This window comes from Plectropomus leopardus, chromosome 12, assembly GCF_008729295.1.
Source record: "Plectropomus leopardus isolate mb chromosome 12, YSFRI_Pleo_2.0, whole genome shotgun sequence".
Taxonomy (NCBI): Eukaryota; Metazoa; Chordata; class Actinopteri; order Perciformes; family Serranidae; genus Plectropomus; species Plectropomus leopardus.
Window position 1 is genome coordinate 2,525,531 of NC_056474.1, and position 27,134 is coordinate 2,552,664.

General features: G+C 37.7%; 2 protein-coding genes across 6 annotated transcripts in view; both read right to left on the minus strand.

Moving 5' to 3' along the window:
* Window positions 1-4,925, minus strand: part of sugt1 (SGT1 homolog, MIS12 kinetochore complex assembly cochaperone) — a 34,174-nt gene extending 29,249 nt beyond the window's left edge. Inside the window, exons 1-6 of one of the 3 annotated variants that reach the window (XM_042497877.1) lie at window positions 4,765-4,925; window positions 4,637-4,682; window positions 3,594-3,684; window positions 2,868-2,937; window positions 2,101-2,171; window positions 51-104 (exon numbers count right to left, since the gene is read on the minus strand). In XM_042497877.1, coding sequence (XP_042353811.1) covers window positions 51-104; window positions 2,101-2,171; window positions 2,868-2,937; window positions 3,594-3,684; window positions 4,637-4,682; window positions 4,765-4,778 — 346 coding nt within the window. In that variant the 5' untranslated portion in view covers window positions 4,779-4,925. Of the gene's footprint in view, window positions 1-50; window positions 105-2,100; window positions 2,172-2,867; window positions 2,938-3,593; window positions 3,685-4,636; window positions 4,686-4,764 lie in introns of all 3 variants that reach the window. The other 2 variants (XM_042497876.1, XM_042497875.1) reach the window with 2 other exon arrangements.
* Window positions 4,926-6,614: 1,689 nt separating this feature from the next.
* LOC121951296 (ETS-related transcription factor Elf-1-like) lies at window positions 6,615-23,390 on the minus strand. Of its 3 annotated transcripts, none has more exons than XM_042497559.1 (8): window positions 23,212-23,390; window positions 17,974-18,379; window positions 17,754-17,877; window positions 13,600-13,704; window positions 12,709-12,864; window positions 12,521-12,595; window positions 11,182-11,377; window positions 6,615-10,105 (listed from the first exon to the last, which is right to left on the minus strand). In XM_042497559.1, the coding sequence occupies exons 2-8, from the start codon at window positions 18,031-18,033 to the stop codon at window positions 9,508-9,510; spliced, it is 1,314 nt and encodes a 437-aa protein (XP_042353493.1). In that variant the 5' UTR covers window positions 18,034-18,379; window positions 23,212-23,390; the 3' UTR covers window positions 6,615-9,507. The 3 variants fall into 3 exon arrangements, with proteins under 3 accessions (XP_042353493.1, XP_042353494.1, XP_042353495.1); XM_042497560.1 differs by lacking the exon at window positions 23,212-23,390 and adding an exon at window positions 18,941-18,957; XM_042497561.1 differs by lacking the exons at window positions 17,754-17,877; window positions 17,974-18,379; window positions 23,212-23,390 and adding an exon at window positions 16,666-16,815.
* Between the last annotated feature and the right edge of the window lie 3,744 nt (window positions 23,391-27,134).

Consider the following 27,134-nt stretch of genomic DNA (forward strand, 5'->3'; position numbering starts at 1 on the left):
GGTCTAACGTTAACTAAAATACACACATTATAGAAGTTTCAGTTACTTACTTCCCATCATCTCTTCACACCGCTTGATCCAGATCTCGAATGATGTGTCAGAAACTGTGGACACACACAAAAATGAATTTACATTTTCTGCTTTGTGTCTTTAAGAGACAGCTTACTACAAAATAAGAAATGGTTATTTTTAATTTGACAAAAAAAAGGCATTTGGGGGCATCCCTGAGGTGGTAATGAAGTCTGAAGTGATTTGATTCAGAATCAGAATAATAATCACAAACACTGAAAAAATTGTGGTTCATTACAGTCGCTCTGATGCCAGTATATAGAATTACAGCAAGTAGAAATAATTAATATTAGTAGCACATGTATTTAAAAATAGAAATAAAGTAATAGTAAACCGTTAAAATAAAACAATATATATATGTAAAGTATAAAACAAAATATAAGTGTAAAGATATACAGTAATACAGTAATAGTAAACAATGAGCACTAGTATGTCAATATTTAAAATAAAATATGTATAATATGCTGAGTATGCAAGTGTGTAAAAAATATAATGTAAAGAAATTCAGTAATAGACAGTTGGCACGAATAAGTAAATCTTTAAATTGTAACAGGGATAATGTGCCAAGTGTGTAAATTGGTAATACAAAAACTGCGCCTTATGCAATGTATAAAATGTAACTTAAAAATATAAAATAAAAAAATTTCTGAAGAAGGCCAACATCATGAATTTAATAGGTTTGTTTCTAGAGCGAAAAACTACAGATAAGAAAAGATGTGTTTGATACATTAGTGGTGGTTTTACCAGCAGATCAAAGAAGACGCACATTTTACAAGCAGAACTTGTTCAACTCAAAATGAGTTTAAAAATCGATCCACAGCTTTTTGACAGCACTGAGGATTTTTGGACGTTCACATATTTAACCCTTTAACAGTCCCACTAAGAAATACCTTTACAGTGCGATAAAAGTGCAAAAGTCAATGTAATATAATAGAAATCCGAAAATAAAAGTAGCGTCATACAATATATTAATAAAACAACAACTAGTGAGTTATATAATAAAAATCTGAAAATAGACTTAACTTAATAAAATGAACAAAAAAAAAAACAACTAAAAAACATATAAAATAAATAAATATAATAATCTAGTAAAAAATCGTTTTAAAACGTAAGATAGACAAAAAGCATATATTTATTCTAATATAATAAAAACAGAATTAAATAGAGTTACAGTGTAACCACAATACTGAAATGTATCACACAAAAACATCTGTATAAAATTAAATTGGGTTTTGACAGTTAAATTGTTTTTTAATGAAGCAATTTGATTGCAAAAAATGTACCGTGCAGTTCACAATCCCTGTTAAAGGGTTAAATCTTTTTAATTAAGTCATTTTGATGATCAGTCTGGAGACGTTAAAGCTGCAGTAAAATGTGAACAGACTTTGGCTGAACTAACTTTCGTGGTTTGCACTTCTAGTAACACTTGAAGTTACTGGATTAAAATGTTTTTTATCCCTATCTGACACATCTTGGAGGGATCCCGAGAGCCAAACCAAATCCAGGCTATTTTGGGTCTTAAAAGCCCAAAATGCACAACAGCTCTTTTGTAACATCATCATGAGGCCTGATGTTACTTAACTGAAAACAGACAAAGCCATCAACATTTTCAGCCCCGCTGAAGGATGTGATGCAACACCAAAAAAAAAGCAGCCTTTTATGTTTATTTTAATGAGGCTGTAAAGAAACTCTCCAAGATGACATCTGCAATCTGATATTAACTTCTTTTCTTTTCATGTCTGCATTTTTCACCATTTCTGAACCAAATTGCTCCAGAATGTAATCTGCAGATTCACCCATAATGGAAATTATTGTTAGTCGCAGCCCTTAAAAAGTAAAAAAAGACTCGATAGAGCTCAGTGTTTGAAGGGTTGAAAATGCGGCTTTTCTTTCTTCACCCTTAACAAACGGACTCGATTTCTTCCAAAAACATGGGAAGAAGTTAAAAGAAAATTACAGAAACAGTCGTGACACTTTATAGAGAGCTGAGCGGCAGAGTTTGTCGCCGAGGTCGACCGCGGCTGTACTCACCGTCCAGTTGGTGTCCCTGAGTGAACGCTGCCTGCGCTGGCCCAAAGTGGCTCAGGTGGTATTCTGCGATTCTGCAGTTCGGAGAGAAAAACACGGAACTTGTACTCAGATCAGATCGTGATGGAAAAATAAATGTGACCTCCTCTGACACGCAAAATTTGGATCATGTACCTTTTTAAAAAAGTTAAATAACTAGCGTTGGAAACGATCGAGATATTTGCCGAAACGTGACTCCAAACTTCCAAAACAGGAATAATTTGTTTAAATTTCATAGCAGATGTGACTGTGAAAAAGTTGTATGTAATCACACGTGTTGAAAATTGTAATTATTCTGTTCTAGTTTTGTTTTGTGTTTTTTATATATTTTATGTCTATTTATTTACTTATTTTTGTTGCGGGTACCTTAAAAGGCACTATGTAAATCTACATTATTATTATCATTATCATTATTATTAAATTAGAATTTTTTATTATTACCAATCAACGTTATGTTACAGATTTTTTGTTACAGAAACAAAGTAACGTAGGCTGCAACTTTTCATTGCAGCAATTTTCTTTGTCAATTCATCAGTTGATTATTTTTCTGGATAAATCAATCACTTTTTTTTTTTTTTTAATTTACCAAATTAGTTGCCGATTAATATAACAGTTGACAACTAACTGATTAATCATTGCAGCTCTAACAGTCCCCGGGTCCATTAACAGTGAATAATCGAGCACATACACCTGTGAGTGTGATTTCACCACATTTTCATGAACATACACACCCTGTTCGCATGAAAGCGAGGGGAAGGCTGGGTTTCAGCTGCTGCGCTTTTTTGGCATCATCAACAGCACCTGCAGAGAAAAAAAACAACACTCAACAACATTTCATCTAACCTGTATCACTAAGAAAATGTATATTAATATCAAACCAAATTCCTGTAGAGATTGCTAACAGTAGGATTATAAATTTAGGCATCTCATAGGAAATGTTGTTTTCTGCAGTCTGGACCACAACAGCCGCTCTAATGTTTAAGGCATTATTTAACAAATTATAATCAGATATATTGTGGGTGGTAACCAAAAAGGCAACATAAGTTTTAAATCGAATTCGAGAACACTTAAAATATGATTTATTGGTGCACAGGGATTCTGAATATTTGAAACAATTTTAATATTAATTTTCTGCAGTATCACCACACCTGTACGAGCTGCTCGTTCTCACCCTCTTATTATTACTGTTTGCTACAGTCATTCTGCTGTTTTTTCCAAAGTCTTGTTATAGTCTTCTTATATTTATTTCATGATAAAAAATCCTAAATTTTATGCCTCCAATGGAATTTTTTTCACTGTATCAAAAATTGTACAAATATTGACATTTTTGAGGTACTGTGGCGCAGTTAGAAATTCCAGTACGGTGACAACACTACTGCGAACAATCGTGCATATTTATTCAAAAAGATTGTGTTGTAATTAACTTGTCGGTCAGTACGCGTAGTCTGCAGACTTACAGCTGTAGTTTTTGAGAAGAATGTGGGCGTAGGCACGCTGGCAAAACCACTCAGCATTGTCAGGGTCTTCTTGCAAGGCGTCATTAAGTTCCTGAAGGAAAAAATATGGAATTTAAGTCGAACACTTAAAGTGGTTTTAATTCAGAGAGTTATGATAATGATGGAAAAGTAACAGAATAAAACATGATACTGGCTGACATGTTTGTCTCTTCTGTATGATATATCATCACAAACAACTATTACTTTAAGAAAATATGTTAAAAATGGAAAATAATAATGTAATTGCTGTTTGTTTTTTTTTTTACTCCTCCAGAATCAGATTAAAGTTTATGCAAGTATGTTTTCACATAAAATGAATTTGCCTCTGTGTTTGGTGCATAAAACAAGAATAAAAAAACACACTCAAAAACATGTATATAGAACTTTTTTTTTTTTTTAAAGAAGGAAAAAAGTGATAAAAAGGTAGAAATTATACTGTTCATTTTTTTATTTGTTTTAAATTGTTAATTTCTCTCTCTGTTTTGTTTCCAGCTTTCCTTTATATTCATTATTATTGTTGTTGCTTTGTCATAGTTGTATATTTCTTGAGCTCTTTTCTTTAGTCTGTAAACGGAAAGTGGAAGATATATGCCTAATAAATAAATAAATTATGGAAAGTAATATTACCGTTTAATATGTACTGAGTATTGCTGAAATTGGACATTAAAAGGCCAAAAGTATGATAAGTATGTGAATAAATTGCATCATCTCCTCCTTACTGTGTGCTGTATGTGTTATCTTTATGTTGAATAAACAAAAAGTTTTTAAAAACTGTAATATTAACTGCAATTTAACGTAAAATAACTGACACACCTGTTCTGACAAAGTGATGCTAACAGCAAACGCTAGCTAACTTGATTAGCTTGTTAGGAGTCAAAACCGGCGCTAACGTGAGAAACAGTCACATTAACGACAACACGCTCATTTTAATCTCTAAACAGCGCGACTGCGGGCGTTTGTGCCCGTGTTTCAGCAGAGGCAGCTGGTTTTTGTGTGCTGTTTACCTGCACGGCTCTGTGAGGGTCCTCGTCGATGAAGCTGTCGGTGAAGCTGCTGCGGAGAGACCGACAGTTAGCGAGCAAATCACTTCAAATGTTCACAAAACACGATGGAAATGTTTGATCTGACTTGCCGTTGGGCTGCCATGGGTGTGCTGCGGGTGTCTGCGGTGTTTCTGTAGCGGCAGAAAGTTCTAGCAAGACGCGGAGACTTCTGGAAACGTGATATTAGCAGCGGCAGCGGCTCGAGCCCAGCAGCAGGCCTGTCAACATCCGGCTGCTCACAGCGCTCAGCGCGCCACAGCGCCACCTGCCGGCCGGGAGGAGGCGCCACATGACGGCTTTATACTGTCAGCGCACCTCTCCACTCAGACAGGTAAATAACAAATAACAAACAAAAATAAACAAAGGCAAAACAAGAACTGTCATTACCTAAATACTGCATTTCATTGACATTAAATTATTACCATTATTATTATTTATTATTGTTATTATTATTATTATTATTATGATTATTATTGTTATTATTATTATTATTATTATTATTATTGTTATTATAAATTTTGTGCTGTTATCCTTTCATTTGTTTTTTATCTACTATTTAGAATATTTTATTTCTTTTTATACTGATTGTTATTATTATTTTTTACACCTCTCCACCCAGACAGGTAAATAACAATAAACAAACAAAAATAAACAAAGGCAAAACAAGAACTGTCATTACCTAAATACTGCATTTCATTGACATTAAAATTATTACCATTATTATTGTTGTTGTTATTGTTATTATTATTATTATTATTATTCTTATAAACTTTGTGCTGTTATCCTTTCATTTGCTTTTTATCTACTATTTAGAATATTTTATTTTTTTATACTGATTGTTATTATTATTTTTTACAGCTCTCCACTCAGACAGGTAAATAATAATAAACAAAAAAAATAAACAAAGGCAAAACAAGAGCTGTCATTTCTTAAATGCTGCATTTCTTTAACATTAAATTATTACCATTATTATTATTATTATTTATTATTATTATAAACTTTGTTATCCTTTCATTTGCTTTTTTTCTACTATTTAGAATATTTTATTTTTTTTTATACTGATTGTTATTATTTTTACACCTCTCCAATCAGACTCCACTCAGTAAATAATAATAAACAAACAAAAATAAATAAAGCCAAAGAAGAGCTGTCATTCCTTAAATGCTGCATTTCTTTAACAGTAAATTATTACTATAATAATGATAATAATAATGATGATGATGATGATAAACTTTGTGCTGTTATCCATTAATTTACCTTGTATCTACAAATTAGATTTTTTTTTTATTAGGATTATGATTGTCATTGTTCTTCTTAATTATTATTATAATTGTGCTGTTATCCTTTCATATATTATTATAATATAATATTTTTATATGTCTATGATTGTCATTCATATTATTGTTATGTTATTATTTATTTATTCATTTATTATTATTATATTCATCAAATTAATTATTTTCTTTTTGAAAATTTATTGCATATTTTTGGCCATTTCTTGTCAAGTTGCTCATTGCTTTCTGCCCCCCCCCCCCCACCACACACACACACACACACAAATAAATAAACCCCCAGACTGAGAATATTTAACTGAACTCTAAATAACCATGTCCACATTTTTAATGTTAGAATTAGCCTATAGCCGAGCAAATAATATCCCAAATCAATCAATATTTGGCAATTTTCTGTGGATGCACAGTTTTCTTCATAACCCCAAGTAACACTGCATGCAAAATTTGTCATTTTGTGTGTGTAATTTGTGTGTGTAAACAGTAAAATTAACAATTGCAAAATATACAGATAAAAAAAAATAAGTCCAAGTCCTCAAAAAAAAAACTACTGTGTTGCAATAATGAAAACAAATGTAACTTGTAATTTCCATATCTTGTACTTACAGACTTTTAACCACTGATGCTGAAAAATAAATAAGCAACGACGATTTTCACAGACAATGACAAAATTAACTTTATTTCACACAACAGACCATTATCTTTCTTTAAACACCTCCGGACTGCATGAAAGCAAAACACAGCGAAAATAAGGCAACGGAAACTCCACCTCTCCCTCTGCTACAAGCTCACACATCAGTCAGGCTTACAGTATCAACAGGCCCCCAGATAAGCCAAGAGAGGGGGCTCCACATGAACGCTTTACTCGTTAATAAAGTGAAAACAGTTTTGCATAGCGTTCCCAGAGGGCGCGAAGGCACAGAAGCATCTCAGAAAACTAGTTTAGCCTCACAGAAGCCGGCCTAAACCGCACAAACTCGGTTTTCATTTGGAGCGCCGTTTGTGAGGCTGAACTCAGATCAACCAAAGTGAAAACACCGAACTTTGCGTTGGTCCGTTATAAAAAAGGGCCAGCCGCTTTACTCTTTGCATAGCAGTCTGTGCAGAAAAACTAAATTTGTACGAGACCTGAGGGAGAAAATGGCAACAAGGCACAAAGTCGAGCATGTTCACAGACGTACAGTATACGACACACAATACATAAAGGTATCTTCAGAGGTTCATATATGCATCTATATAGGTGTGATAAGTAAACAGTGTGTGCATAGCAGAGAGGCTAAATAGTAGCAGTATAAAGACGACGTGGCTAAATAAAAAAAGGCCATTTCACTGGTGATTGTCGACAAAAGGAAAGTCCACTGTGCAGATACGTCAACTACAAACAGCAGCAGTGCTCAATTACTACTCTAGAAAAAAAACAGTGATCCCTTGTTTTCAACAATTCACAACATAATTCAGTAAAAAAAAATACAACAACAATAATAATAATAATATGGAATGTTTTCCCTCATGATTAGCAGGAAGCAGGGACAGGAAAGAGAAACATACAGCAGGGGTAAACATTAGTGCAAAGCCGTTTTCAAGGCGGAGGAATGATTCAGCGCGTGATAGTAAAAAAAAAAGTGAGTAAAGGCAGAGACGGCGGGCACAGTGTGCTCATCAGATCATCTGACGCCGCAGGTGAAGAGTGTCTGCAGAAGTGCAGAGAGGCTGTGGGTTCCAGTGCATGTCTCTGTTGGTTACAGGCTGCAGAGGCGTTATTTACACCTGCTATTGACATGCATCCTGGGTGATCAGATCACAAGCAGACGGCTTTAAATAAAGGTGTGAATGAACCCAAAAGTGTCCTTTAATTTGAGCAATACAGAGCGGGTCTGGGCTGCAACTTATTAACGCAGTATATGCGTTAATAAGTTTCTCCAGGATTTCACGGGCTGTTTTTGTGATTGTTTCAGCCTGAAATGCCTGATTTCACACTAGGCTTGGGCAGTTCCACAGTAATACGTTATAACGGGGAATTTAGAAATCTTGAAGATGTGTTTTTCAATATCATCATAAATATAAGGCGGGTTTTTATTAACCCTCACATTAAGCAAAGTGAAATTGAAGTGAAAAAATACGGCTAATGGAAACACGTCAATTTCGAAAATACTCCCATTTATTGCAGAAAGGTTTTTTACGCTTGCATGAGGTGGTATTTCAGGAGATTCGAAAAAGACGTATTTCGCAAAACAGTATTTTTTTGCATTTGTAGGTCACATGATGCTATGGTTATGCGCTTGTCGGTAGGAACTGGCTCCCGGAGGTGTTACTGAATCACATAACTTTTCAAAAGTTGATCGGATCATCTGGAAGTTTTGAATCCACAATTCCTCTGTGAAATCGTGGACTATCAGCTCCCAGAAAACCCTCATACGTGGTCACTCCCACGTATAAGGGGCTCGCCTTTCCTTTATCGCTTGCATAAGACGCCTTTATCACCTTTGATTGGAAATAATGACTCTAGTGCGGTGGCTGATGATGTTTTGAACATCCATCGCCATGCTGCTGGAAACGCAGTCATCTCATATTTTGGGGGGAGAGAGCTTGGGTGACAAACAGACCGTGCACTTCACGGCTTCACCGTCACGTAGGGTCACAGCATCGCCCGAGCAGTGAGGGAGCAACACGTTCTCATCCCAACGGTTTTCAGTCAGGACAGAGAGACACCGTGCACCACGGAGTGTTACGTGACGGAGCGCCCGGTGTGCCTCCGACTGCTTGACATCGATTGTGACACTTTATAGTTTGTCACGTTTAGTCCAGTGCTTTAAATTTGTTTGCTAAATTTCGTTGTGTATCTGAAATAATAAGTGCCTTCATTTTGGAGGGTAATTATTTTGACCTGCTCTGTGCTGCGGGTCAGAGCTGTTCTTGGCGTGAGCTGCAGAGAGCTCAAATGTTTCTCCTGCAGCTCAGACGACACGGAAACGGCCCGACTCAGTCACTGAACCCGTTAATAAATAACCGTTGGCTAAAATGATAATTCCTGTCTCTGTGTGTGTGACAGCTGCAGCAGCAGGATCACAAACACTGAAACAACATTCGTCATGCCTGAATGAAAAATCGAATACCTACCTACCCAGTGGAAAGTCGAGACGTTTTCTAAGGCCAGGTGTGAACAGAGAAACACTGAGCTGTGCACTCTTGATGGGATCACCCAGGATGCCCGTTCACACCAGGTGTGAACAGAAGAGCTGCAGAGGGCTGAGATAAAGCACAGCAGCTTTTAAAGTCTCTTAGAAAGTAAACTGATAAATGTTGTGATTTTTGGTTTCTGCCAGTTTCCTGCCGACTCAGATGTCAGAGAGGAAGCAGTGATCTCAAATTACTTTTGTAACCAATTCACAATTTAATCTAAAATACAAAAATAATCCTCAATCATTGCGCCCTCTCTTACGCGCTGAAGAAATAAAGGCTCCGGTGTGCCGACATGGCCACAGCAAAGCTCTGTAACTGGTCCTGAGTCAGTGGAGTGTGTGTGCGTGTGTGTTTGGTCTCTTTCTATTGGTCAGAGCTCGTTAGAGGCACCAGCTGTGGAGTCTCCACTTTGTATCCTGGGTGCGACTTTTCACCCGGTGCACCGTTACTGTCCGCAGACCCCTGAGCGGCGGCCTGCCGCTCGCACAGACTCCCCAGCAGCTGAGCTGTTTTGAAGACGGAGGCGTGGCCGGCGGGCTGCAGGGACTGGACCTTCTGCAGGTTCTGGAGGGTCCGCAGCATCTCAGCGGACACGATGGGCAGGTGCTGCTCCTGGATCAGGCTGGTGCTGGCAGGTCGCAGGATGGTGTCGCGCTGCATTGAGGGCCTGGGAGCCGGCCTGGTCCGCTGGGTCGCCGGGGCTCGGACGGAGCCGGGCGACGTTTTCTTCTGTGGTGGGTGCGAGTCTTCCTCCTCCACTGATTGGTCACTCGACAGTATTGTGCTGTCGTCGGAGTCATCACTGGCACCGTCATCGTTGTTGCTATTGTCATCGTCATCCTCCTCCTCTTTGATGCCGTCGCCATCGGTGATGTAAATCATGTCTTTGGGCAGAGAGGTGAACTGGTAGACGAGACGCTGGCCCTCAACCTTGTTCAGGATGCCTCTCTGGTAGTAGTACCTGCACGGACACGAAGGTTCAGCATCGACAAAACACACCACACATCTGCCATGTTTACAGTGAAGCGGCTTCAGGGGTTAAAAACTATTTACATACAAATACCCAGAGCAGGGACACAACTCACTTTGTTTGGGGGCCACTTTTGCAAAATGACAAGAGGCCAGGGGCCAGTCGCGGCAGCCTCGTGCATGGTTCTAGAAAATCTCAAGGATTTTAGGACATTTTTCAAATTTTAAGACATTTCTTGGATTTTGGGACGTTTCTAGTATTTTAGGACATTTCTAGGATTTCAGGACATCTCTGGGATTTTAGGTAGTTTTTAGGATTTTAGGATGTTTCTAGGATTTTGGGACATCTGTAGGATTTCAGGAAATTTTTTGGACTTTGACATTTTTCAGATTTTTGGACATTTATTGGATTTTAGAACATTTCTAGTATTCAAGGACTTTTCTCAGACGGGCCATCTTGGCGGTTTTTAAGATTTTAGGATATTTGTAGGATTTTGGGACATTTGTAGGATTTTGGAAAAATATTTGGATTTTAGGATGTTTGAAGGATTTTCGAAAAAAAAATTCTGATTTTAGGATGTTTCTAGGATTAAAGGACATTTCTAGAATATGAGGACTTTTCTTGGAAAGGCTGTCTTGGCCATTTTTAAGATTTTAGGATGTTTCTAAGATTTTGGGACATTAGGGGCTTAGACAGGATCTTTGTTGGAGGGTGCAGGGGATCCTACATTGGCACTTTTTTAAAATTGATAAACAAGTTCTATTTTGATGCTGTTTAATCCACTCTGGCACCTTATGTATACTAAAAACACAAAAACAACTCCCAGTGCGCATCACTTTATTTTTACTGTGAATTAGATTTGGATTCGATTTTAGATTTATCGCTGACATATGGTATTTTAAAAATTTTCTTTAAGTGTAACTATAACTAATAAGAGAAATAATTCTATAATAACGTGAAACCACGACATTTTCTCAGATGTTACCGAATGTGTAAATGTCGTATCGTTGCAACCCTAATATCTTAACACATGTACATATAGAGCATTTCCTCTTTCTGCTGCGTACCTGAGTGCTCGGCCCATCGTCTCATAATTCATATCGGGCTTGTTCTTGTGTTTGCCCCACAGTCTGGCCACCGCTTTGGAGTTGACAAGCTTGAAGATTCCTGCGTGGGGATTGGTCCATTTAATGTAGCGGGGGCAGACCTGTCGGTCTTGCAACAGCTCCATCAGGAACTGCCACAGGTACAGTGTGTTTCCTCCTGAAACACAAACACAGGAAATGTGATGGGAGAGGAAAAATGGAACATGATTTCTGCAAAAAGTGATCCCCTGTGATCCGCATTGCTCTCTCTCGTCTCTCAGTTCACTGCTGCGGCGTTTACGTTACTCTGACAGCTTTTAATTCAGACGTGCGCTGCACTAAACCCCAAAATGTACTGAAACAGTCTGACGCACGTGTTTTGAAGTATGCTTATTGTTTTCAATGTGCCGAACATGCACCAGAAGCATGGCACGTCACAATTGTTTTGGCTCTGACCTTGTATTTTAATTTTGGAGCGTCTAATGAGGACCGAGGGACCAAAGCGGTTTTTTTCTGCAGCCACAGTTTTTTTGGGAGAAAAACTAAAAGAAATAAAGAGGTGGGGTTTTCTTCCCCAGCTGACATTTTATAAAAAAAATTAATAATTTGTTCATACTATTTATTTAGTAGTTTTTGAGAAACACATACATGTATCAACATAAACAAAACTCAGTAGAGAAAATATGTCGACCCGTACAAAACTCGAGCATTATTGAGCAATGGTGGCATTGAATTAATTACCGTATAACTTTCATTTTCTGAAAGTAATACGATATGTTTTCACAAAAAGTTAAGATTGTATTTTTTAGACAAGGAAAAGTGCAGACCACTGTATATGATAAATACTTTTGATAGTCTTGAATATATGAAATGGATTTTGAGCTATTTATCTAGTTCTTCTTAAGATTAAATCGATAAGTTTCCAGGTTCTTTATTTTCTCAGCTATTGACGAGATAGATCATTACGCAGAGCTGCTGTACACACTGTGTTGGACGGTCTTTCAGTTTGTGTTGATTGTTGTGTGTTGTCTGTGTGTTGTATTGTGTTTAGTCGTACTGTGAGCATTAATGTTATGGATGTGCATTTATGTAATCTAGTTAATAAAATATTGTTAATTAAAATAATGGAGGGAAGAGTTAAATACAGAAGCTAATGGGCATCTTAAAAAACAAACAAACAAATTTGTGAAAAAACTTGTGCGTGCAGGTGTAATACTTCGTAGAAAACCATACGTTTGCTATCGTGCTTTTATGTAAACTCGACTTTGATGCGTCTTCAGACGTGAGACCCACATGTAACACCGATGTGTGACACTTGTACCTTTGTTGTATTTGTCCTTCTTCACTTTAATGTCTGGTGTGGGAGACTCTGCCCTTCTGTGTCGAGGTTTCCTCCCTGAACAGATGAAAAGTAAAAGCAGGAAATTTAAAAGACATTTAATATAATCAGACAATAATTTACACCATAATTTAGTTTCAGCTGAGCTGATAACCCAGAGAGCGACTGACCTCTCTTTTTGGACTGCAGCTGTGCCGCGGGCTTCTTTGTGTGCAACGAGTGCCACTGTGGCTGGTCGACAGCTCCCACAATCCCCTCTGCTGACACAGTCACCTGGGTAACAGGAGTAGTGATGACATCACCCAGTGATGGTAAGAAGGTCTGGGCTGCAGGAGGGCATAAACAGATTTAATAAAAGAGAACAGCACAGTGACCACCACGTCTAAAAATAACGTCTCGCAGTCAGACGTGTCCTACATCAAAAAGCAGCGGGGAGGTTTTATCAGGGCATCTTCACTCTGTTAGTGTGTGTGTGAGTGGTGTTAGTCCAAGAGAGTGTGTGTGTGTGTGTGTGTGTGGTGTTAATCTTTTGAAACCTGAAATAAATTGGCTCAATTTCTCTCAAAAACAAGGGAAGAAGGTAGAGAGCAATGTAGGATGAAATGACTCAAAAATTAGCAAGAAAATTAGTAAAAAAAAGTACCAGAAAATTACCTGGAAATTTGTATTAAAAATACAAATAAATAAATACATAAAGTACTGTAAGTAATGAATGAATTTTAGAAAATGACCTGGGGAAAAGGTGCTTAAAAATTATAAGAATTCTGTAATAATAATAACTATAAATATATTTTTTGCCTAGCATTCTTCTGTTTTTCCTCAGATGTTTCTCCTTTGCTTTTTAAAAATCATTCTTTAAATTCACAAATTTCTGGCAGTTTGATGAGCATTTTTTAACATGTTGTTGAAAGAAATCACACCAGTTTGCTCACCATTTAAAGCTTAAAATACATGTGAGAGGCATCTGAGAGCAGGACAAGGAAAGTTTTGTGGCTCCAGATTTCAAAGAGTGTGTGTGTGTGTGTGTGTGTGTGTGTGTGTGTGTGTGTGTGTGTGCTTACAGTAGTGTTCCAGAGAGAGGGTGTCGGGGCAGTCCATGTTGAGGAGTGAGTCGGCAGCGACAAGTGTCTCCATGGTCTCCTCCTCTCCACTTTCACACGGCTCCACTGCAGACAACAAGGAGACACACAAAAACAGATTTTTCGCTGGTGCACAAGTTTGCTCTCACAAATAAGAAGCACCAACAACACAGCTTGGCGGTGGGTTGCAAACAATATGAAATTTTCATGGTGCGATAATGTCTCAGAAAACATCCTGGTATCGCAGTATAAATTATTGTTATTATTGTTTAAATGATCTTCAAAAGATTTTTGGGTTGAACTGGTTACATAACCGACACTTAAAAAGGAAAACTGGTTTGACTTTTTTCCATCTTCACTTTTGCACACTTATTTGCACATTTTTTCTTTTTTTATTGCTCTTTTAATCTTTTTGGTTGTTTGTTCTCTGTATATACTGTACATATCTTTATTTTTATTATTATTGTTATTTTATTTTATTCTGTGTTTAGTGACTTCCTTTTTTGCCCTTTTTAACAAATATTTCATTCAGTTGCTGCTCTCTTATTTTCTGCTGCAACAAAAGAATTTCCCTCACGGGATTAATAAAGCATTTCTACTGTATTCTATTTTAAGAACATGTGAGGAAGGCAACGGACAACTTAAGAAGAAATGACCCAAAACTAGCAAGAAAATTAGTAAAAAAGTATCCAAAAAGAAAGCTTGGAAAAAAAAAAAATCAAACAATCTGGAAAGTTAAAAAAGGGAAATTACCTCAAAAAAGAGGTTAAACATTATAATGATTGTGTAAAAATATTTTTAAATACATAATAAAGTTAAATAAATCTAGTTTAGTATAAGAGATATTCCAATAACTTTAAAAAATAATTTTCCAGTACTAATTTCTTGCCAAGTTGCTCATTTTCTTCGTTTTCCATGTTTACAAAACAAAATCAGACCAATTTGCTCAGGTCTTAAAGGGTTAAAAATGGCAGTTTGTGTAAAACAATCTACCTTTTTAAAAGATGAACAAAGAAAAGTGAAATTCTCTGTCCGGCTGCATTCTTTTTCAACATTGTAGATGAGCAGACGTAAACGGTACAATAGTCCATCTTTACACCCTGAAATCAGTGGACCTCTGCAACACTACTTGGCTGTTGAGCCAAAGTATAAAAAAAAAATCTTTTCATTATTTAACGTTGCAAGACTATTTGTGTCAAAACTTTCTGCTGCCATCCCAATACAATCTGAGCAAAAGGAATTTAACTTTGAATTTTGACAGCGACATCAATGTGATCAATGACCTTGATATGTCAGGTTTTTAATTTGATGCATGCGCCGAGCCAACGGCATCGCTGTCCGATTACTGTATCCATTATTATTTTCTCAAATGATTTTCCAGACAATTTATTACATCATTATGTATATTAATCACAGAATATAATATTACAGATGCTGTGTTTAGAGGATTTGATCTATATCGCTCCAGCACTCGCTGTGAGCACCACAAATTAAAGTCACCTCACCAGCCTCTGAGTGACAGACATTTGGGGGACAAGAGGCCAGATGCGGTGCCACGTCATTGTTTGCACGTCACAACGAAGTCTCAAGTCTCGGCACCAAAGTCCCAAGTCAGGACCCAAGTTGAGACAGGCAACTTTGAGTTTTGAGTGCTAAAATAAGTCATAACAAGCTCTTCACCAAATGCAATGCCATTTTAACCCTTTGAAACCTGAACAAATTGGCTTGATTTCTTTCAAAAACATGGGAGGAAGCCGCTGAGCAATAAAAAGAGAAATGGCTCAAAAGTTTGCAAGAAATTAGTAAAAAGTACAAGAAACTTAATAAATAAAAGCAAAAGAGTAACAAAAAAAAACAAACAAGGCAATCATGACTCAGAAAAATGCTTAAAAAATATAAGAATTCTTGAACATAATTTTAATTATGCTTTTATTATAATAATTATAAATATTTTAGCTAGATTTTTTCCTAGTTTTTTTTATCAATAATTAATTTTCTAAATCTACTAGTTTCTTACCAAGTTGCTCATTGCCTTTATTCCCATGTTTTTTTTTAAAAATATCAAACAATTTGCTCAAGGTTGAGAGGTTTAAATACTTATGAAAGGGACTTGAAATTTAATTGAGTTTTTGCTTTTTCCCTAGAAATAATTAACAATTAATTTTATAAATCTACTTATTTCTTACCATGCTGCTCATTGCCTTTATTCCTATATTGCTGTTTTTAAAAATCACACAATTTACTAAAGGTTTAAAGGTTTAAATACCTGTGAAAGGCACCTGATATTAATTTTTGAGTTTTTATTTTCATTTTAATGGATCTGATTTATGGTCAGACGCTTGCTGTGTTTTGTTCCTGTAACTTTAATTTGACATTTTGTGCACTTGTGCTTCCTCCTGGGATGAAATATGCTATTTAAATAAAGTTTAATGACCCAAACACATGATCAGGCTGCAAGTTTAGCTATCAAATATTTGTCCTCAGCTCCAGATTGTAATGAATAACCACTTTTTTAAACATCATCCACCAAACTTCAATATTGTGCGCGCGCGTACACACACACACACACACACACACACACACACACAGATAAATAATATCTGAGTGTGATGTTTCACTGATTATAATGCTCCACACAAATAACACGGGCAGTTTTGGGCCTCAGTTATCGATCACTTTCATCGTCATACATCCTGCTTCATGTTTGTCTCCGAGCCAAAACATGATCTTATTTTTTCGTGCGCATTTGTTTCTGTGCAGATAAAAACATCTGTTAGCTAACAGCTGTTTGTCGTGAACTAAAACTCCTTCTGCCGCCGAGAAAAGCACAAAAAACACCAGTAAAAAGTAACAAAACCCGTTTTCGGGAACACGGCAGATGAATTGGTGTCCCTGAAAGTGTTTTAATTTTTGGGGGGGGTGAATCGGCCGGGACAGTCCGCGAGCGTTGTCAGTTAGCTCGGTTAGCCTCGCGCCGTGCCCAACTTCAGCTGCTCCAAACCGGGAATAAAGTCGGAAAAAACAACCGGATACAGTGATGAAACTTACTTTTGACTCCCAGCACCGGTGAGGAACAAGCCATAGCATATGTGCTGTAGGCCGAAGTGACCACGTCTACATCCTAAAATGCTTCATTAACGGTGTTTCCCAGGATCGAGCCACAAATGTTTTGTTTCACTTCCTGAATATTTGCAGAGGGTGGTCCATGTGCTCGTGCGAGGGGCGACACTGCGCATGTGCAGTACGAGGCCTTCAAGCGTAACTCTGGTGGGACTTTTAATTTGGTAAGACTTCCGTAAAACAGAGGACAAAAAGTGATATAAGTATAAATACATAAGTTGATAAATAAGGATTATTAAATAAATTGAAGAATATAAACAATGACATAAATAGAGCAATGAATAAATTTAAAAATATATAGATGCTGAGGCTAGGACTCCCTACCTCATGCAGGCATGGATATATATTAATAAATACATGTAGTTGTGTAAATGCAGAAATAAATTCATTTAATAATGTCCTGTTTAATAACCTATTTTTTGCATTTACCTATTTATTTTTATATTTATTTTAACACTTATTTATCAACTTTTTTTTTTTATTTATGCATTTTGGTATTTATTTTTTATATTATCCAATTTTAATAATTTATTTTGGCATTTATCTATTTATTTGCATATTTATTTCAATGTTTATTTATCTATCTACTTATCTACTTATTTATGTGTTTATTAAATTCTGTATTTATGTAACTGTTTATTATTGTTTTTATTTATACATTAATTATGTTATTTACATGATTTTATGTATTCTTGTAAATACACATTATCATAATAATTTTTATATTCATTTATTTAGCTCTGTATTCATTTATACATTTATTTATATATTTTCATATTTATTTATTTCATTCATGTAATTATTTATTCAGTGATTTTTGTTCTCCATTGCATAAAACCTTCAAAGAACAAAGCATAACCCATTTATGTTTGATTAGACTATTTGAAGACAGGTGAGCTTTAATCATGAAATATGAATGGGATGAGTAAATAAAGGCTGGAACGTGTGCATGTGCGTGTGTGCGTGTGTGTGTGTGTGTGTGTGTGCGTGCCTGTGTGTTTGTTGTCGGCACTGACCTTTGAGCAGCTGCTGGTGATGCTCCGTCTGGGACTGTTCACACGCTAGACCTGCGTATGAGAGCAGGTGTGGATGGGGAACCTGCTCCACAATCACTGCAGGGTAATCCGAGTAACCACCCAACTGAAAAAAACAATTAGATTAAATTAAATCAGATTATAATTTGTGCTGCATCAGGTGCAAGCTCTGTGTTGGACACACACAAAGACATTTCCTCACCTGTGACATGTTGATGTGGTCACTGGCAAAGTCAAAGATGAGCTCTGACTGCTGCAACATGGTTGAATATCCCACACACGCAACTTTAACTGCGTGAAAACAGCATCACAGCTTTCCTCTGAAGACTATTAATTACAGAATAAGTCAGTTTTTTAAGTCCTGGCAGATCCAGTTTTTGGAGCGAATTTTTAGATGAGCAGCACTTTTCTGTCAGTGTAGATCAACGAGAGCGCTCCCCCCAGGACACGACGAGGCCCGTCTCTTTCCATGCAGTTCAACAGCTGAGGAGTGATGTGAGTAAACTAATTGACCAGAGACACGGAGGCGTCACAGGAAACCAGCGTTCACTCGCTCTGCCTCGACTCTTGGTGAGGAAGTGCTAAACTGTCCTCTGCTCGCACTGAACCTGCCAGATAAGAACAGACAGAAACAAATGTGATTTCGACACCTGCAGCGAGGTGGTAAGCAGTTCGAGTTTTTAAATAAAAATACCCCAAATAAAGAAATGTGGTCACTCTGAGCTGGAGAGAAAACGGTACTTCCCTCTTTCATACATCTTTTGCTCTTATCTTGCTTCTAAAAGAGGCCAAACCAGCAACAGGAAGGAAGCGTTTGCACTGCAATGTGTGCCTGGGCGTGTGTGTGTGTGTGTGTGTGGTATGAGTAGAGGGGGAGGCAGCTGGCAATGAACTCGAAACATCATGTCTTTGCACAACGTTCAAGGTTTCAGGGGCGTTACGTTCACATTCCTCACAACATGGCGAAGAAGAGGACATTCAGAACAAAAACTCCTCTTTCCTACTCCCCCTAATTCTCTCCTCGTCGCCTGCTTTTCTTTGCTTCCTCTTTTTTAATCGCTGCTAAATTCTGAGGTTAAAGTGAATCGTTAGTCTCCTCTGTTGCTGCTTTACACCGGCCTCCCCCTCAGAGATTAAGTTGTAAACACAGTTGGCACACCTGCTCTTACCTTCAGCCCTCCTCCGGCATTAACGTTTTGTGCACAATAGATCTCTCGCTGTGAACAAATCGCCTGCGAGGAAATAAATATGATCGTCGAGCTCCTACATTTTAATCCCATTAATCCTCAGTCTTGTAGTCTCTCAGTTTCTGAGCGCGGTTTTGTCTTTGTGTGTGTGTGTGACAGAGGCACAACATGTTTGGGTCAGTTATCACACAGGAAGCACAGCTCAGTTAGGAGGCACCGCTTCCTGAGTTCCTGCGCCAAACCGCTGCCAACATCATCTGCCAACAGTGGCCTTCTCATTTTCAACTTCCCTCAGACGTGCGCAGTTGTTTGGTGCTCGACGATTTACGTAGGACGGTAGAGAAATGGAGGATACTTTAGTTAGTTAGTAATGTTCTGTATGCAGCTCGATTTGAGGAGAGATTAGAGCTGAAACCCCAAAAATTAACAGCATCTGTAACCGTTTTCATAATGGATTTATTGTTTGGATCATTTTTTAACAATAATATCAGGAATTCTTTGGTCACAGTTTCTGAAAATGCAAATATCTGCAGGTTGTCTTCGTAATCTTTGACAGTAAGTTGATTATCTTTAGGTTTTAGACTGCTGGTCGAGAAAACAAGCAATTTGAAGACATCGCCTTGGGATTTTTGAAATTTGTTATCATGGATGTATATCTAAACGGGCCTGTGGGGGACAGGTCCAGCGTTAGGGGGACAGGTCCAGCGTTAGGTGGACGTCCCCCGGGACTCTGTCACTCATATTAAAACATACTGACCAAAAAGAGACTTAATATAAGAAGAAAGTCAAGAAAGTCATTTTCAAAAGCAAAATCAATTTCATTTTTATATTTTAGGGTTTTTTTCCCCTCTTGTCTTCTTATGTTAACTTGAATTGTACAAAGATGATGCTGAAAATAATGTTGTGTTTGAGTTATAGAGGAACTATAAAGAGGAACATTCCCCAAACTGTTCTGCTTGTTGTTGGAAGGAACCAAACATCAGATATCAGTTTATTCTTTCAGCATAACCGAACGTGAAACCCACTACACCTGAACTCAAACCGCGTCCAGCGTGTCCTCTCATCATGTCCTCTCATCATGTCCCCGTCACACACACACAGAGCAGAAGGAGGGAGGGGGGAGACGGCGGCCGCTTACACCGGTGTTCAGCAGTTACTGTGAGCAGCGAGCACGGTGATAAATGACTATCAGGACCGGATTGAGACATTTTGGTGCTCTAGAAGAGATTGAGATCACCTGTTGGACAATGAGAGCGGAGCGGATATTCGGAGACACCGGCGGAGACACCGGCGGAGACACCGGTGGAGAAAGAGAGTGGAGCGGACATTCGGGGACACCGACAAAGAATGAGAGCGGATCAGTCAGCATCAGTAACTCATCCCCGACTTTGTCTTCGTTATTATCGGGTTGTTTATGTTTTTAGCGTGACCAGCGGCGCCCCTCCAGCGTGTGGCGCTCTAGGCGACCTTGTATATCTCCTCTGCCAAGGGCCGCCCTGGACAGTATATTTCCTCCTTGTTCACTGATGATCTAAATAAGTCGCTAAATGTTTCTCCTGTTGCCTTTTTTTTAAAAACAACGCCACTGAGAGGGTCCGAAAAGCCGCTAAGTAGTGATAAAATCGGCACATTAGTGGTCCTCTCCTCCGTCACTCTGGGACCTTAGATCGTCTTGTTCATTTTTGGATTGCATAACATCCGTAACTGTGTCCCATACACTACAGTGAAAACACAGATAAACACCAGAAAGACCCACAAAACTTCTACAAGGACACAGAAAAACCACAAAAAAAGCAGCAAAAGAGATGCCAAGGACCTGCAAAGAGACAAAAATTACCTTAAAGAGACACAAAATTACCTCAAACAAGCAAAAAATGACTACAAAGACATACAGAACTACTACAAAGAGACACTTGACTACAAAAATGTTGCAAAAGAGATACAAAGAACTGATAAAGACACAAATTTACATCAGAGATACAAAAGAGACTAAGAGACCGCAAAACACACACAAAAAGGCTGTAAAGGAGACACAAACGACACACAAAAGACACAAAATTACCTCAAAGAAGCACAAAATGACTACAAAGAAACTAAAAAGATACACAAAACCAAAAAAAAGGCTGCAAAGGAACTGCAAAGAGACACAAAATAACTACAAAAAGGGGCAAAACAACTACAAAGAGCCTGGTTTTAGTGGCGACAATAAGTCATCCAACCGTAGTTTAGTTCATTTGTAGTCTAATATTAGCTTTTTACCTGTACTGAGGCTTCAAAAATGCAATTTTTATTTGCAACAGAGCTTATTTTTTGCAATAATTAAAAATCCAGTGGATAAATCTCGGAGGCTTTTGGACTCAGTTCTCAGTTCTCAAAACGGGCACACGCCACAGTCCTGCCAAAAAGTACCTGCAGCCCAGAGAGAGCAATATTCATTCGAAATCACGGTTTATTTGTCATATGAACTATTACATGCTGTTTTTTTAAATTTGTTTATTCTGTCTTTTCATGTCGAGTTGTTGTGCAGGTTGAAACATAACAGCAACTCTCTTAACCTGAAAACCCTGTTCTGGATCTACAGCAGGGCATGCAGCCGTGCCTTTTTTTTTTTTTTTTTTTTTACTATCAATAAAGGTAAGATAAAGCAGGCTGCTATTTTCTTTGCTTTCTGTAAGTGGTGGTTGAAGCTGCCTGCCTTTGTCCCATGTGTGTATATAGTGTATGTTCATTGTTGGCGTGCCCTGCAGCCTGCTGCTTCTACAGAGTAACAGCACAGAGCCTTTGTTCATCAGCACTCTGGTCACATAGGTTTGTCTCTGTGGCCTCGGCGCTGGGATCTGAGTCTGTGAAGTGGTTGCCAGGCCCCTGAGGACACTGATAAGCCCCCATAACATTCATTCCCTAGTTTGTGTGTGTGTGTGTGTGTGTGTGAGAGAGAGAGAGAGCGACCGAGATAGAAAGAATGAGGCTGTGTTTGACAGAAAGGGGCAGAGAGTGTGTGTGTGTGTGTGTGTGTGTGTGTGTGAACTAGGCCAGGCTGATAACAGTATGGCAAGTAAGGGAGCAGCTGATAAGCCCCTCTTGTTGCTCGCGGTAACCGGGCCTTGTTAAATGAACACAGTAAAACAGTAAAATGTGTGTGTGTGTGTGTGTGTGTGTGTGTTTGTGTTTGTGTGTGGAGATTGGGAATCGGGGGATGGTGGAGGTGGTCACAACACACACCTCTGTTTTTACAGCCTTCCTGGTGTGCATATGAGGTTTAGCAGTCATTTAGGGACTGTTCTTTAATGATCAGGGGGGGGGTAAGACTTTTTTGGTTTGTTTTTATTTTGACCGTCTCTGAAGCTACAAATATTTTTCTCTTGAGCCTCCCTGAGTGACTGGCATAAATGTATGACCTTGCCTCTACGATATATTTGTTTCCAGATTTTAAATCTTTGATGTTTGAAGGTTAAACGTTGATGACAAAATCTTGGAGCTGAAAAAAATATATATATTTTTTATTCTTGTGCATGCTGGTTAGTTTGTGCAAACAGTTTATTTTTGTCCACAGGAAGCTGTTTTTATTCATTCATTTTTATATAAACTTTCATTGTACTTAATGAATAAAAAAAGCTGCTGGGAACTTACTGTATATGATGTCTACAGTTAGTTTTGATTAAACATTTGCCAAACGCTTACAAACAAAGATCTGTGTTGGAGTTTTTTATATATCCCCATTTCTAAATTTTGACAGAAATATTTTGATTGTTACTGTAAAATATCAGTTCCAAATATCTGTGATCAGACTCATTAAGTATTAATAATCTGTATCTGGCCTGAAAAACCAACCCCTAGTTTAAAAGGTTTGTTTCCTTAAAAATCAGCAGTAAAACAAATACAAAATACACACTTAAAGTTGTCTACCCCTCCAAAAACCACCCCCCCCCAAAAAACAAAAAAACATAAGTCTCTCCCCAGTGCTTAAAAAAGTGTCTGACATGCCCCCCCCTTTTGCTCCCCCCTCTCCCCTCCTATAAATAACAAACAGTCCCTCATAATAAGTAATTCTTAGAGTATTTTTTAAACTAAACTTGTCTGTCAGCGTGTTTAAACTGCGTAAAACAGTTGCACACACTCTCTGAGAAACACTTTCACTTTCCCTTCAGCACATGTCACGAACACAGTCGCCCGCAGAGCGTCTGTCTGCTCTGTGTTGAGTGTTTGTCATTAAACAGAGGCCTGTTCAGAGGACGCATCAGCTGTGGGCTTACCTTGTGTTTGGGGATGTATGTGGCAGAGCAGCAGCTGGATCCAGGAGAGGAGCGGAAATTTAACTCATCCCTCTCTGGCAAACGCAGAAGCTTCATCTGCCGGCAGATCTGGGATCAGTTTCCTGGTGCAGTCACTAAAGGCAAAGTGCCACTCGTGCTTTTGGATCAGTTCTTCTTCCCTTCAGTCCTTGCCAGTTATTGCTTCCTCTTTTTTCTTCCAGAGAACTGCCGCCCCTCTGAGCTCTGATTGGTTACCTGTGTTGTGAGTCAAGGTAACCCATAGAGACCATTGTCAGTGTGGAGCAAATGTAAACACGGGCGTATTTGCAATGTAAAGCAGCAGAGAGCCAAGCAGCCGGTCTGCAAACAGCGCAGAGGGTCAGATGAGGGTGGACAGACAGTGAGGATCATCATATTAAATCAGCAGGTCAGCTTCAACCAAAACACAAAGGATTTTCAACATTACACTGTGACATAAACTACTACTACAAAAAAGCATCCTACCGTTTTTTTTCACAGTATAAATACCATAAATTACTTCAACAGAATATTATCATTGAGTTTGATAGTATTTAGCTGAAGAATGTAAGGTTTACAGTGTAATATTGAGTCCAAAAGCTGTGTGATTTTTGTGGTTTTACTGTATTTTGGAAAATCTGCACATTACTCTTTGAATTTGGCTGCATCTTTACAGCAGTTTAGTCCTGTTTGATGCTTTGCACAGTTAACAGTTATCTGATTTTTTTTGAACCATGGGAATAAAGCAATGAGCACTTAAAGAAGAAATTACCACGCAATTAAAGAAAACTAGAGAATTTAATTTTAAAAAATCAGAAGAAAAAAAAACAAAAAACCTACAGGAAATTTACTCAAAGAAGCCAAAAAATCCATAATAATTCTGTAACATAATTTTCAGAAATTTTCTCACCAAGTTTGAGAGAAACTGCACCAGTTTGCTAAATTCAGATTTGAGATTTCCTTTTTTTGTCATCTTCATTAGGTACTTCCATACGTAAATAAAAAAACAAAATAATGTTTTCCCTCAAAAGACTAAAACAGTGCAAGTCAATAATAAAAATCTGATAAAAATATGTAAATAAAGGTAATAAATGAGCAGATAAAAGTCATAAGAAAGCTATTAGCATGAATTTCTTTAATCTTCAGCATTATTATTATTAATAATAATGTTATTATTATCATTATTTGTTTTCTCCCCATCTGTAATTTGTACCTGGGAATGCTGCATATATATTATTTATTTGTGATGAATTGTGGATTTGTTGTTGTCGTCTAAGCTTTCAATAAAAATAAAAAGGTGCATCAAAACATATAAGGAAAATGTAGATATAAACTTAAAATTACAGACAACAAATTTGGCCAAAACAGAGCATGCAGACCGACACACAGGAAGACAGATGCATTAAGTAAAAAATAAAACAGCCATTAATCTTAATCCAGTCCCTGATGCTCCCTAGTGGCAAAACTCTGCACTAACATTTTAAAAACCTGCTTCTTCTCACATCCTGCCCCCTTATTTTTAAAAAATAAATGACAGATGGAAATTCTTACACGCACGTCCATCCCACAGTGTGGTTCAGTGATACCGAGGGGTCTGGTTCGAGCTGTGTGATCACTGTCGCGTCTGTTTCTTGGAAATCATCATGAGAGGTCTGCAGCCCGCCATGCTGTCTCTGTATACTGTCACTGTTGCATAACGACTGTCTGTGAACTTCATATGAGACAAACGAGCTGCACGACCATCATGTTCACAGATAAAAACAGAACACGAAGTGTGATAAATTCTTTGACTAAACGCACTATTGAATATGTTTGGGGTTTTTTTGCTTCGGTGAGAGCTTCATGTAGCTGCACAAAAGATTAGAAAAGTGATGTTTTAAGGGAAAGTTCAAAAATCAAAAATACAGTTTTTTCTTCCCACCTGTGGTGCTATTTATCAGTCTCGCCTGTTATGGTGAGAGTTGAACAGTGCTGGAGATATCAGCCGTTCAGATGTCTGTCTTCTCTTGCCTTTAGGTATCAGAGAAGCCGGCTCACTAAATAGTTTAAAAAGAAAACTAAAAACGTTTCTTTTCAATTTAGCCTTTAACTTGCTAACTTAGCTGCTTTGCATTCTGCTGCACATCTTTAAGAGACTGCATTTTCCTTAATTTTCTGCATTTTATATACTCATTTTTTTCCATTTTATGTTGTGCATTCTGTGCATTCATTTTTTATCCTTTTTTAATCTCACCTTTTCTAGTATTATAAAGTGGGTTTTACACATTTAAATATGCATTCTATGTATTTTATTCTGATCTTATATTATGTTTACATGCAGGTTTTATTTTGTCTTTTTGTCTTCTATGTGTTTTGATGTGAAGCACTTGGTGCATGTAATTTCTTTCTTGTAGAGCACGTTGGGCTGCATTTCTTGTATGAAAGGTGCAATACAAATAAAGTTTATTATTATTATTGTTATTATTATTTTTATTCTCTTCAACATAATGGAACTAGATGGAACTTGTGGTGCTCAAAGTGCCAAAAAAATACATTTGCAAAACTCAACAGCAATTTCTCTTTTCAGAAATCATGACCTGGTTCCTCAAGATAATCCACAGACCTTGTGAACGGTCTCATATGGAAACTATTTTTTCTACTGAACTACACCCACAAACTGTAACACTCTGCAGAAGGAAGAGTTCATCTGCTCATGAGCCGCTTGTACACACAAATCGTGCTATAAAGTCGCTACGAAGTCCCTTCTTTACACAAAACCAAACATCCTGTCGCTCCAGTGTGCACTTTTTGACAGCATGACAGGCTTTTAGTGTGACATATAAAAATACTCATCAGCAGTGCTTTATTATCAATAACATGTCAATAACAATTATTACCATCTCACAAACCGACCAGGTGATTTAAACCAGTCAAAACGCAGACTAAAACAGCTTCATGCTAAAAATAACTTTTTTTACACCCTTGCGAAACCGCATGTGGAGTCAGAAGCCCTTTTTTTCATGAATATTGCTCTACATGAACCAAACAACGACAGGATCGTTCTGCTCCTGTGCATGATTTAAAAGCCTCTGCAAACCCAAGTCACCAAAAAAACCTTCTTAATATGTGATTTAGGGTCTTACGAGCATTAAAAAAAAGCAGAAAAGGTGATTAGACATTAGCCTCAATCAAAATTTGAAATATTGTTATTTTAGTTTTTTTAATTTCCTGAAGCTGGGTTGATGCGGGCGTATTTATCCTCGATCTTTATCAGGTAATATGGATAAAGCCAATCAGAAATTCAAAGCCAGCTGTCAGTTGATACTAATTTAACATCCCAAACTGAAATCCCTCAAAGCGTGTTTTGAGCACCACAAGCCAAGTGTCGTCTCGGTCTGTTTTATTGGAGAGAAGGCAGAAATCTCTACGGCCGATATCTCCAACGCTCTGCAACTCAAACCAAAATGATCTAGACTGATAAACAGCACTGCAGGTAAGAGGAAAAACTGGATTTTGATTTAAGGGTAAACTGTCCCTTTAACTTGTTTATTACAAAATTAGATTTTGGGAATTTCAACACCTGCACCTGTCAAAGATGTGCAGAAACAGCATTTCTGAAGAGATTATTCCACCTTTAATCTGATCCATATACGGCCCATATCTGCGGGTGGAGATGAGCTGATAAGGCTGAATAAATCAAGCCCTCCCTTCATTCCTTCACTTCTTTTTGTCATTTTTTTTCGCCTCATTTCAGCAACAGCAGGCAGCTTCAAGAATGTGCTGGTTTGGCTCCAAAATAAGGTTAACTCCCATAATGTTTTGATAAAGAGGAGGAGGGCGGGCTTTATTTTTACAATGTGTGTGTGTGTGTGTGTGTGTGAGCGAGATATTGTTCCAGAGAAATTATTGATTATCTGTAGTGGACT

Bases quoted from the DNA above. Each gene is read 5' to 3' on its own strand.
- LOC121951296 (XM_042497559.1), bottom strand. From the start codon at position 18,033: ATGTTGCAGCAGTCAGAGCTCATCTTTGACTTTGCCAGTGACCACATC. The intron at 11,378-12,520 runs GTACAAGTGTCA...TTTGTGTTTCAG, and splicing joins GAAGGACAAATACAACAAAG to GAGGAAACACACTGTACCTG. The intron at 10,106-11,181 runs GTACGCAGCAGA...GTGTCCGTGCAG, and splicing joins ACGATGGGCCGAGCACTCAG to GTACTACTACCAGAGAGGCA.